General features: G+C 37.7%; 1 protein-coding gene across 2 annotated transcripts in view; it reads right to left on the minus strand.

Annotated features, from left to right (window-relative positions):
• Nucleotides 1-13,854, minus strand: part of BBS9 (Bardet-Biedl syndrome 9) — a 266,566-nt gene that overhangs the window by 99,296 nt on the left and 153,416 nt on the right. Inside the window, exon 23 of one of the 2 annotated variants that reach the window (XM_065665814.1) lies at nucleotides 7,876-7,986. The exons of the other annotated variant lie outside the window; for it this stretch is intronic. Coding sequence (XP_065521886.1) covers nucleotides 7,876-7,986 — 111 coding nt within the window. The remainder of the gene's footprint in view (nucleotides 1-7,875; nucleotides 7,987-13,854) is intronic. 2 annotated transcript variants of the gene reach the window in all.

Below are 13,854 nucleotides of genomic sequence, written 5' to 3' on the forward strand. Positions count from 1 at the left end.
AGGAAATACGAGGAACAACATTTGGTCACATAAAAAGCTTTAAAATTATCTTTCTTTTTTAGTATTCTTAGCATTGCGCTATAATTCCCCCTTCTTGCACACAAAACCTATTCAGAATTTGTAACAACAGGTTTAGCTTTGATTTTTTCGGTTTATTCCATATTTAGCATGCCACTTCCACGTGCTTCTTATCTTCTTGTATCCATCAGTAGTTTTCATTTTCAGGACTTGATAAGAATAAGGAAAGGCTTTTTCATAGATTCCAAAAACTTTGGATATGGCCATGAGTACATTGTTATACACTGCATTGCATTTTACTGCTCCACTAACTGCAACAATAGCAATCTTTTGCTAATAATTTTCAGTGTCTTCTCAAATCATAAAACTGCTCTAAACAAACCATTTTTTTCCATTAAAGCCACTGAAGTTGAGTGCTCTCCCTGCCATGACTTGTTCATTTCATACCTTTTTTCTGTGATCTCATAGCAATTTCTGAGACAACCCACGAAACAAACTGGAATTAGTCAGACTTTTTTCACCTTTGAGGGAAACATTTGGCAAAACACTACCACAACCACTGGCATGGGGTGAACAGAAGAGACCGATCTCTCTACCTACTGCTGTGGATAATACACATTATGATACACTTGAATCTGCAAATATGAGAACATAAGTAAGACTTCCTACATTCCCACATGTTATATTACATTTCACAGGAGAGGTATGTACAAACTCCTGCTAAAAGAGAAACTGCACTTCATTTGGTATTGACTTAATGAAGGAATTCTCACATTAATCTCTTAAGCTGTACTGCTCCTTAGAAAAACAGACTCTGTGGAAAAGAAAACCTTCATAAATCTCTTCAGCTCTCCCCAGAAAAATAGGCTTTTTGTAGCCCAGTGATTTTCTTTGCACCTTTTCTTGTGGAAACAATTAGCTTAGCAATTTTAAAGTATTAGGTGGGCCCAGCTGCAGGCTCCTGGTATCTTTCCTATTATATAGCAATGTTGAGACAGAAAGAAACGAGGATCTAGTCTCACAGTGCTACAATACATCAGTGGGAATTACAGAACTGAGCTACTAATAAGGTTATGTCCTGAAGGAGCTTTCACTTACCTGAGGCCACCACAGGTTTCCACATTCTTGATGGATTCATTTCTAATTCAAGACTCTTCGTTAGCTCAAGGACAAAATATTGTGCTGCAACTCTCTCATAAAAATGCTTGAAACTGAACTCAAATTGTCTGAGGTACATTTACTCCTTCAGAAAAGCCCCATTAATTGGTCCTTCAATGATTTTCAAACAATAAGCCTAAAGTCAGACCTGTTATTCTTACTTTGGTCATGAGTGTAGTAACCAGACCTGGGACAAAAGTTCAGGTTCAAAACTGCGGCCATGGACAGCTGAAAAGTGCGTTGCCAACAACACTGATTCGTTCAGCTGATTGTTTTGAAAGCTCATTATGGGCACGAAATCTTATTCCAGACAGCACGTATATTTTTCCAAAATGATCTTTAGCTCAATTTATACATCTCCCTTTTGTTTAATCTCATGTAGAACTCAGTTACTATTAGGATTGATTTCTGTCCTATTATAATGCCTAACCTGAAAAAGTTAATTGCTTGGCCATGTATTTGAAAATACTTTTGCTGTAAATTGGCAAGAATATCAGTATCCAAATGATTACCAGTGTAGCAAACAATGATAATTACAATAACAGTAGTAAGGCCATCTGAATCTTACTTGTGTATGTTGAAAATCTAGTGCAGTTATTAGTCCAATCTATAAATAAAATACGTCTGATCTACAGCAAACAGAAATCTTTCACAGACATGTTTTGGAGTTTCTTTAAACACCCATTAAAACAAGTTGAAGATATGCCTCTTCTCATTTGTGTAGGTAAAAGATAAAATTAAGAACAGTACAAAAACAGAGGACTCAGTCAATTTGGCAACAATTTATATCCCAAAGTTCTTTACCGTCTCACTGTACAAAGCCGAGTGTTTTAAGCATATGCCTTTCTGAAATCAAACAAATGAAACACTATCGCAGAACTTTATCTTGTATTCTATCACTTTGTGATGAGGTGTTTTACAGCTGGCATTTCACACAGTCGTGTATTTGCGTAAATGATGATTCATGAAAAAATGAAGCACACAGCTAAATTTAAATGTGCCACTAGACCTTTAAGGAAAATTAGCTGTTTACTAGCAGAGTTGTTTACACAGCCTTGTATAATTAAGCATCTTTGTGGGCTGGAATCATGTAGTAGTTCCTAAAATTATCCAGGCATATTAAGTCCAGCAATCTTTGATTAGAAGAGTAAAGTTGAATGATCCTCTTAAACAGCACCCACCACATCTACGTGAATGCGGTCATGCAATGCTGTAGATACAGTAACAAATACAACAAATAAAAAGTGCGAAGTGAAATTTGCAGGAAAAGATCTGCAGCTGTGCAAAGTCTGGGTGCAACTCTGGAGCACTGCTTGAGAATTTGGCTCAGAATATCTTGTTTTACTGGAGTTTATAGCTCAGCCTCACAGTCATTTATGTATAGCTGCCCATGTATTTAATCAAACGCAACAAGCCAGATGCTTCAAATTAAAGACAGTTAAAAAATCTATTCCAATACATAAATATAAATGCTGAAACTGTTCTTGGTCTTAGATGCAAGGAGTATTAAACTATGAAAGCTTATTTACTTTTCTAAATATAATCATACAAGATGAGAACTTTGAAATCTAATCTTTAAGTCATCTAAATATTTGCATGATAGCAAAATATAAAAACTTCAACTAAAAACAGTGGCGGCACAGTAGCGAGTGCAAATGCTAAACCCTTGGTTCATTTGGTCTCATGAATAGCTCCTCAGAATTATTTGTATTTAAACAATACATGTAAATACGAGGCCATGTTCTTGGTTGCTTTCTCAAGAAAAGACAGTGATCATTCTGAATTAGCATAAAAGTCAGGCAAATAGTTCCCTTCAATATTTAGGAGTTCTTTTTTGTTCAAATGGGTCATTTACAGGATAGATTTACAGGATCTTTGGTGGAAAAAATCCTGCCAGGAAAATCCAGTCTTACAAGTTGTGAGAATTCCAACAGCTGCATGACATGACACTTGACATATCTGACTCCCAGCACTGTAAAATCCAGAATGAGTAAGCAAACTGCAAAGTGGCACCACTCTCCCACCAAAAAAAAAAAAAACAACCCAAAAACAAACCACCAAAAAAACCCACAAAACAACAAAAAAACCCAGTCATTTTCTAGCCCAATAATTCTTTTATTCATACTAAGTTTTCATCTAGTTTTCCATCAACTTGGTGGAGTTACTCATGATTTACCAGCATAAAACTCTTTACTCATAAAAGAGCAACCAGATCCTTTCTGCCTAAAATATTCAGTAGGAATATTTGTATTCATTAGGAAAATGCATCTTAGGAAATTTTCTTTCATAGTAAGTAGCATGCAGCAGTAGCATATGAGGAACACAGAATACTTAAAGGGCTATATCCTGATCAATACATAAGTCATTATTTCATCCTAGAGCTCATCACCAGCACAGTTTAATTGTTCAGAGCAAGGTTGTTCACCATATCCCTTAGAGATGTCTCTAGAAAGCCAGCAGGTGCAAGAACTTCCTTACACTTATTTGCTACGAACCCCATTTGCAACTCATTTCATCAGAAATACTCATGGTAGAACTTGGGAAGTGGAGTTCTCCAAACCTCCATTGTTACCACCTAGAACATATGAAAAGTTCTTGCAATCACACCACTCAAGCAGACTGCAACTCTAGCAAGAAATTCATAACTCGTAAAGAAGAAAATGGAGGGAACAGCATAACAAAGAGAAATGAAGCACACAGGACTCACATGAAAGAGTCTACAATCACTGCATTTGTGATAACGTTGTATTCGCACTGGTATTGTAGCTGTGAGCTCATGGAAAAAGCAATGATGTAACAAGAGACTTGAAAGTGGACTAAACTTCAAATTATATTCAAACTCTCCACCATGCTTCTGCAGCCCATAACAAAATCTGTGCTGCATTGTCTACACTGCAACCGAAGCACTAAGATCAAAGTTTGCAGGGACAGATTTAACACACTAACATTACTCTTCCAAATGCAGCGCACACAAACTCTGTGCCCTGTGGGGTTAAGCAGGAAGAATTTTCCATTTGCTGGGACAGAGAATGCTCAAGGGAGTACCTCAGTGCTCAAAGCAAAAGCTGTTGGCAAGAAGCTACTCCTGTAACTACAGCAATATCATCAGCTTTCAAATATCATGAACCTGATCCCACTCTTTACTACGGAATCACAACATACTTGGATTAGAAAAAATAAGTAAGAAAAAACAATCAATGTGAATCATTTCAGCAGTAAAAAGTCTCATATAGCCATGAATTCCCCTTCCAAAGAGACTCTGACTGGCCCAAAAACATTCATTCTCTCCTCGCACAGACTTGCAGCATCACTACTAGATGCCACTTTCTGCTGCACTAAACAATTATTCTAAATAAAACCAGAAGCCTCATTGACATGCTTAGCAGCTGCTTGGAAAGTCTCAATATAATACTTTGTACGAGATAACTCACAAGTCTGCGGCAGGATGCTACCCTAGAGCATACTTTCCCATAGCACAGCGCAGTCTCAGGTCTGTCTCTGATTTCCCTCACAGTTCTTTGCCTAGCTCATACAACATATTTTAAGGCATATTTTCAGGTCCATGTCTACTCATTAAAGCTAAAAAGCTCTCAGCATGACCAAAGAACATTCTAGTGTACAATGCAGTGACTGGCTGTCACCTCCATACCTTACACACTATATCTTGCTAACAAGAGATTAGCAAACTCAGACAGGAACAGCAAGAGTTTCATGCAAATTCACTGTTGAACTTTAGAGTTTTGGTAAATTCTACAGCCAGGGTTCAATGCCATACTCTCACAAGTAGCTTGCTAGCAGTACTGCAGTTAGTTAGCTCCAGACTAACTGAACATGTGGGTCCTGTGCGCTTCATTTCTCTTTGTTATGCTGCAAGCAGCAGCCACAGCAGTAATAAACGTAGACATGCTCGTAGGAAACTTACAGAGTCTGCAACAGAATTTACGTCCCCTCAAGGTCTTGAGGCTTCCTCCTTGCTCATAATTTCTCTATATTCCAGCCTTCCCAATAGCACTTCTCCTCAGCAGATTTATCCACACAAGCAATTTAACCATAAAGGGTGTCCATGTTCCTTCCTCCAACACTACATGCTACTATTAATAGAATTCAACCTGTACAAAATCCTGTTGCTAAGGTTTGGTCTGGCACCAGATGGAGCAAGTACATAACAACACTTCACACTCCATTTCAATAGGTGGTATTCTTGAGTATTCAGCTGAAGGTCTCATATGATCTACAGGATACTTTGGAATATTCTAACTTGATCAGCTCATGTTATCAAATTCATTTTCATCTTCCTCTGTTACTAGACATGTTTCTCCTCAGGTTTCCTAAACAGGGATACCAGCCATTGTGTCCATGTACGTACCCATCTACAGCTGAAAAGATCCTGGTTTTTCTCATCAGTTTTGAGCTATTTGGTGGTGTAACCACAACCTATTTTTATCTATTTAGAATTCTGTCATTAAACCATGGGATTTTTTTATGAAGAAGCTGAGGCATGACATACCAGTTCAGCTGACACAGCCCAATGCAAAATATTAGCAGAAAACCCTCTCAAGTAAGTATAATTAAACTACCTCTATAGCTAGAGATATGAATAGCAAAAGCCATCTTCAACAAGAAAACAAAAACTCTTAACTTACAAGCAAAATCTGTCTGAAACTCCCCCAGGAAATGAATGATGATATATCAAGAAAATATTTTTTTACTCAACTTTGACCCTTTTTTCACTTATTGACTGGACATAGTTAAATTAAATGCAAACTCATACAAAGATACATAAGACACAACAAATATTCTTTAAGGGTTCACTGTAATCACCATAGTTTTGCTGCAGTTTCTGGTGCCTTAACTAGAATCCAGGCCAAAAATATCATGTACAGAAAAACATTGCAACGCTGTGATTTCATGCCTAGTGTTACCTTATGGTTTAAGTAGCTCCCTTGGCTCTTACACACTGCTCTTAGCAATTAGAATTTCCAGACAGCTCAGTGGCAGATATTCTAGTTACTCTCCACACTGCAGCACTAACTGGCAGATGGCAGTCAATTCTTACCACGAATGAATTAAATCCATTGGTATAACACATGGCTGTAAACTTAATGATTTTGGGGTGGTGTTTTTTAAAGCTTTCAAAATTTTCATTCTGCCTTTTACAGCCACAAAGTAACAGCCAGCCATGTGATGTAAGTCTCTATTTTTATCACAGGCTAAGACCTACAGTAGAATATGCAGGTGCCCATGCTGCTGCTTCTGGATCACATGAATACACTTCTACACTTTTCCTCTTGTGCTTGTCTTTTCAGCAATGAGGTTATTTCAACATAGCAGAATACGATCTACTGAAGAACAAAGATGTGCTTCATCTGAAGGATGAAGCATCATACACAGAAGAGAGATTGCCTGCCGTATGTTCTGGATTTATTGGCCTGGTTGCCCAAAGTTGGAATTTTATCAGGATTCTATCCTACATCAAAGAGACAATATCCTTTTCCATTACCAGGAGGGTAATTCATATAGCCAGATGACAAGGACTGAACTCCACGTATGTCAACTTTGACAGCTTCCCCCCTTCTCATGACCTGAAGCCTGTAAGGACTGAAGTAATCAGCACTCTAGAACAGAGCTCTAGGCCTTCAGGGGATTTTTCAGGTCTTTTGTGCAAGCAGATACTCATTTTGGAGTTTCAAGTTACACTGTGGCATTACTATACTGCTGCATTAGATAGCCTTCTTCCTTGCCCACTATTAAAAACTTACTATTATTAATTCTACTATTGCAATTATCTATATATTTCAACTCTCTGCCTGTCTATGCAACAGTTAGCTGGGCAAACAAGCAGCTGAATATTTTAAACACAATTAACTGCTTTTTGCAGATGTATAAGGAGTTTCTGACTACCACTGGTTGCAAGCTCTAAGCTGCTCATAACTTCAACAGTAATCTATAATGAACACATCTGATTTACAAACCACATTCAAATACATTTATAAATAGGTACTACAGGACAAAAATCAGACAATGAGGAGGGAAAAAGGAGGGAAGGTAAAAGTTAGTAAACAAAATGGGAAATAGCAGTCAAAGCTTAAGAACTTACCAGGCACTTTATTTAACTGCAATGCGCTACTTCACAATGCTGCTTTTAAAAGATGTTAACACTATATCACAGTTCCCAGCAGCATGAAGTCTTTCCAGAATATGTGTCACCACTGTATTGTGCGTATTTTATAGCCGGTATAATTTCATTTGATTATATCCAATAATATTTTTCTGAAATTCTAGTAAGTCTCCCCACAAAAGATAAGTAATGACTGTGTTTTAATCACCTGGCACAAAGTCTAACAACCATCCTGCAGCAAAAAGCAGCCTTTATTGCACAAAAATATCGTCAGCATCATTTTGCCTCTTCTGTGGAAGAGGTTGGAAATAAAACCTGTGAGAATCCTATTCAAGTGTTATGTAGCACAAAACCTTCCAACTGTGAAGTTATTTAATTCCAAGACTGATCTCTAGAGTTTAGCTGTTCTTGATAGAAGCTGAATACACTCAGAATCCTACACATCGTACTTTTATCACAAGAAAAATTGGAATTATGTTAACAAAGCCTGAAATACATCATTTCCTTCCTATGTCCACAAGCACTCTGAAAAGATGAGCTGTACACCTCTAAATAAAACAAAGTAGTTTTTCTTTTCTTACCAGGCTTGGATTTCTGCTTTGTGATCTGTCCATGATGGGGAAACATTGCTGTGGAGCACAGTACAACTGTTCTGTCCTCTAAATCAGACTCTGGGATCGTAGCACAACCACCTAGTTGAAAATGGAAGAACCTTAATGTGGTGTTTATGTAACATAGTAACTCCACCAGTGCACAATTAAGGAAAAGAGGTGATAAATTAGCTGACAGGAACACATAAAACTGAAACAGTCTTTATTCTCGCTTCACAGAAACGTTTGTTGAAGAGAACTACTACCATTGTTTAGAAGGCTGATTATGCCTTAATGACTACTTCTTATCCCGGTTTGAAAAAAGTATGAATGTATTAAGACCACAGAACACGTAAAACTGGTTCCACATAAAAGATGGAAATAATATGATTTGTGTTAAAGATCAGATTACTGGGAGCTAGTTTTGTAATAAAATTAAGTAAGTGTGAATGAAATAACTGTACAAAGTCAACAAACCTCATGAAGATTGTTAGCTTGCCACAGAGAGTGACAGGAAGACATTTTCTGGATGGGCTACGGCTATTAAATACAGTATTTTTATTACTCAATGTTATAGATACGGAATCACAGGGACACTTACACTGTTCAGTAACACACTTGAGTAAGGCAACACCTTACTCAAGTGATTTAAGTATACATGGCATAACAGATTCTTTGTATTTGCAATATTCCTTTCTGATCAGATCATTAGAGAACCCAATGCCTTACAGCTTTCAAATATGTTTAAATGCCTGTGTTTAAAATATGAAGAAAGGAATAATCTAATAGTAGTATCACCTGAAGACAGCTGCAGCAGCTCGCAGTAGAATAGCAGGTAAATGCGTTTTCAAATGGCTATGATCAGGATTTTGGAGGATGTGTCACTATCCCACAACAAAAATGTGACCTTACAGTAAGTGCACTGCCAACAATATAGCACACAACTGAGCTGCACCTCTTTTCCATAACCACCACCCCCCCCCCCCCACCCAGGATCACCACTGGCAAGCAAACAAATCCATGCATGTACTTATCTATCATGTTCTGAAAGCAAGTGTTTATAAACAGCACATCAACTCCCAGTGGAGCATAAAGACTCTTCACCTTTATGTCAGAGTTGTTCTACTCCAGGCCCCATAACCAGTATATACAGTCTGTAGCAATACAAGCTACTCTCTCCTTTCAAGCTAAACAAGTGAAATACTTGAAAATAAGGTTGCATTCCAATGCAGGAGAGCTACAGTTTCCCCAGCAGTTCCAGGAGCACTGGCAAATCAATGTGCCATGTCCTGCAGCAATGTACAACGCTGTCTAGCTAGGGTAAAGCATGGCAGCTCCAGTGAATCCTGTGAAAATATTCATTCCTGGAAACAGACAATGCTGGGGCACCTAATTTATCTCATGCTTGCCTCAAAAAGTTGGACCAGATGATCCTTGAGGTCCCTTCCAACCTGGTATTCTTCATTCTATGACTCCTATCAGATGGAGAACTGATACAGCATCTTTTGTTCCTAGCAAAGAGGAAAGACACAAGCTACTATATTCCAGATACACCCTGACATAAAAGGTAACATGCATCATGGGTTTTACGTTTGATTTAGAGCAAGCAATTTTTTTCAGTTACAAAGGAAGGTTAGGAGTGAACGTGTCAGCAATGTGCACTTATGACCCATGACAGCTTCAGATATTTAGGATACTTGCTATGAGACTGAAGGAGGAAACGGGAAATTAGAAAAAGTCTTCATGTTAAAATACTGTAACACTGGGGCAATGTCTGACATGGCATTAAAGATAAATGTACCTACACCCTAAATGAAAATAAATATCAGTAAGCTAATACGTCTGTTCCCATTTGCAAATTGTGACTAAAATGTAAACTATGAGATCTGATGAAATGGAAACCACTGCTTTAAAGGTCAAGTAAGATATTTTTCATTCGTATTCTTCAAATAAAATCTACTCTATTGAACAGTAATCTGTAAACACAGGATACAAAAATAGGGTTTCCTGCACAAAATAACTACTAAGAATGGCATCAGATAATTTTAAAAGGTTTTAGAACATTTTCTAACAGCATGAGTGAAAACTCACCAATTACCGCCTACTGAAATTCTGCATGCAAATCAAAGAACTTTTGCAATGTTCATTCTAAAAACCTGAAATTCAGTAACACATAGCCTTGAGAATTGATGGGTTTTGATGCCAAAATATGTCATTAGTCATCAACGCTGAGAGTAACTGAGTAAGAATCGGAAAAGGTCTATTTGCCCTTAGGTACAACATGCTACTTGCTGAAAGGAAGCAAGACTTCCTGCTCTTGATTTTGATGCAAAAGATTTGTTCAGATTTACTTGTCGCCTGACACTATCAAAAGTCAGTAAAATAAAAAGTAAAATTCACTTCTTCCATAACTTTATTTTCTTGACAGAGAGTAGTGAGGACTGAAATGTTACCAGTGAAAGACTATCTTACACCAAACAAAGACAGAATACATACAGCAGTAATATCAGCATCAATATTAAGAGTAGTAATTATTTATTCTGCAAAGACACTAATACTTGTTCTCTATAAACTGTTTAAATACTATAGTTTTATAAAGGCATTCCATGGGCTGAGAGCACTGTTCTCAGTGGGGCACGATTTCACCAGGATTCTTGTGCCAATAATTACTTAAATTAATCACCAGACAAGAAAGGAATAGAGTAGTGGTATTTTTACTCTTCTGAGACAATGAAGCTTACACAATCAAGGTCTTTGTTCCCCTGCATTTCTATCTTACTCTTGTAATATTTGTATTACAGGCTGAGAGTTGGGCTTCTTCCGTCTGGAGAAAAGGCGGCGCTGGGGAGACTTTAGAGCAGCTCCAGTGCCTAAAGGGGACCTACAAGAAACCTGAAGAGGGGCTTTGGACAAGGGCCAGTAGGGACAGGACACGGGGAATGGCTTTAACCTGACAGAGAGGAGACTAAGATTGGGTATTAGGAAGAAACTCTTCCCTGTGAGGGTGCTGAGGCACTGGCACAGGGTGCCCAGAGAAGCTGTGGCTGCCCCATCCCTGGCAGTGGTGAAGCCCAGGCTGGACAGGGCTTGGAACAACCTGATCTAGTGGAAGGTGTCACTGCCCATCACAGGGGGCTGGAGCTGGATGAGTTTTAAGGTCCCTTCCAACCCAAACGTGTCTGTGATTCTGTGACAGTTTCTTGCTCCAATAGGCACAGGTATCCATCTTTATCTTGGATGAATACCCCTGACAACATGCTATGATTCAGGACAGGAAGAAAAGAGTAGAGACCACACTAAATCAATTGTCACACTGAAAGAACTGAAATGGTCAAAGTATTGTAAACTTTCACTAGACTAAAAAAGAAACTGGATAAGGCACAAATATACACAACTGAACATAATATTGAATGCACAGTAAACCAGGATTATATGATTCAAAAACATTTCTGACTGTGAAGGACAGCTATCTGGAAAGAGACGAAAAAGAACTTATCCTGCTAGGACTCTAAACTACAGGGATCCTACTGAGGGTATCTACTCTGAATCTCTGTCATAGACCAACAGAACCTTAATTTAAAACAAAAAATAATAAAATCAAAACCTCCCTGAATTCTTGCATACCTCTAGAAATTTCAGAATGTATTCACTGATACTTTCTGATACTTCGAATGACCATTTTAGCAAACATTTAAGATTTTTATGCACCTGGAATCCTAAAAGAAATCAGGGCAGCAGAATAATCCATGTTCATTCATAAGTGAATGGTACAAATCAGAAAAGTGAAATATTTAAGGGAAAAGAGAGGCAGGAATAGTAGTACATAAATCTACACACTGGAAATGATCCAAGTTGAGAAGTTCTCCAGATGTCAGTCTGTAAACAGTGCTTCATAAAATGAATTTCCCCATTAATTGTTGGCAGGAATAACATCTAGAATATGTTATTACATTTGACCCACTCTTTCCCTCTCTTCTGTGTAGCTGAATTCTTGTCTGACATCACAGATCTTTTATCAGTTGTGATAAATCCAAGAAAGCAAGCTCTGGTCAGCAAATCTGTTCAATAGGGTACAACACACATGAAATTACACTCAAGCTAATTGTGAACTCTGTTCACCAAAGGAAATGAGACTTCTCTTGTTTATTTTCACTACATCTGTTTTTGTAACACATTTGGTTCTTAAGTTGGAAAAAGACACCCACACCCAAAGGAAACATAAACATATAATACATATTGAACAAAAATTAAGCACTGACAGTTTTCCTACAGGTTCCTATCACCATGTTTTTACACGTTTTAACATGGCTCCAAAAGCTGAAAAACAGGAAAACAAAAGTAGTATGCATCTGAAAAATGAAAAGGCACTTTGAGGGAAAGACTTTTTTGGGTTTCCCCTTTCTCTTCCACTCAATCACAATCTGAACTATGCATAAAGTTTCCATCTTCCTCTGAAATTAATATTTACAAGAATCTACAGAAAGAAGGAAGAAAAACAGCTTCCTGAGCGGTCTTTGGCAGCAAGAAAGTAGTATAAATGTGAGCAGGGAGTCCTCTAAACAGCAGGTTTTGTCATCTATGTATACCATCATACAATGGAGACCAATGTATACCATTATACAATATGTATATTTCTCATCATTGTACACCATTATATAATGGACATAATCTAGACAGCAAAAAATTATTTCAGATATTCCAAAGCTATATGCAAACCCATGTTCTGCTGGGTTTTCTTTGGTGTCCACCATTTTTTGAGAAGTGTATACAAAAAATGCAGTTGAAGGCATTAGAGAATGTTCTCTCTAAAACAGAGTTAATCAATTATGTCTACTGATTCTGCCAGCTACATGTACTGAAGTCCCGTAAATCTTGTTTAGTACCTGCCCATCAGAAAGTACATTGCCTGTTGAAGTAAATGCTGGATGCAGGCTTTGTAGACAGATAGTGCTATTGCTTCTTTCTAGAAGGAACACAAAATCTACAGAAGAAAACAACACATATTTGAGTGTACGGTGAGGTCCAGGGAACATTTATTCATGCACTGAGTCTGGGTTAAAGTGTCATTTGAATAGACACTTTCCAAGAACACAAGTGTATTTCCACTGTAGAGTACAAGGAGAAAGAACTAGAGAAAAGCAAAGAAGGGATTCTTTTTTTTTTCGTACACAGGTGGCTGCTAATGACAGTAGAAAACACTCCAGGCTCAGTTCAGATGTTCACTAGCAAAATGTAGTCACTAATTAATCAGTTACAGATCTCAGAACATAGCACTGAAGTCTAACAGTGTGGCTACAATTGTGCAGTCACAAAATTCCATTGTTTCTTGCCTGATCTGACATAACCAAATTCAATAAAATGATGGAAAATATTTCTGTGTTACATTCCATTAGGATAATAAATTTATGAAAAATCATACCAACTGAATATGCAGTCCAAGGTCACTGTAGATCACCAAAACATATTTTCAATAGGAGTACACAGAGGCATACCAGACTCTTGATCTACTTTAATGTTTCTCAGCAAATCTTCCAGTTCATAAATTCTATCACTTACTCTATTGTAAGTTGCCACTATTTGCACTGAGAGCTATGAAGAGATAATTTGCACCAATTGTGTGGCTTCTGTTTGAGCTTGTAGCCTGTTCAAATATTTTGAACATGCCCGAATTCATCAAATCTTGACTTAAGAAGTTCAGGGGACTTTGGCAATATAAACTCTTTATGGAAGCAACTATGCTGTTTAAGCTGTCAAAGCGTCTCGGCCATTCTTCCAGGATGAGGTTCAGTGCATGTGGTATGCAAGTCATACAAATGGCATTGGGAAACACACTGCTAAGAACAGATCTAACAGCTGTTTTCATTAAAGAAATGTTATTGGACACTCAGCCAAGAACACAAAATCAACATTCAGTAGTACCCTTACTAACGCAGGACTAAGTACGCAGTAACATTAAACTATATGGTGCCA

The sequence above is a fragment of the Lathamus discolor genome, chromosome 2, assembly GCF_037157495.1.
Source record: "Lathamus discolor isolate bLatDis1 chromosome 2, bLatDis1.hap1, whole genome shotgun sequence".
NCBI lineage: Eukaryota > Metazoa > Chordata > Aves > Psittaciformes > Psittacidae > Lathamus > Lathamus discolor.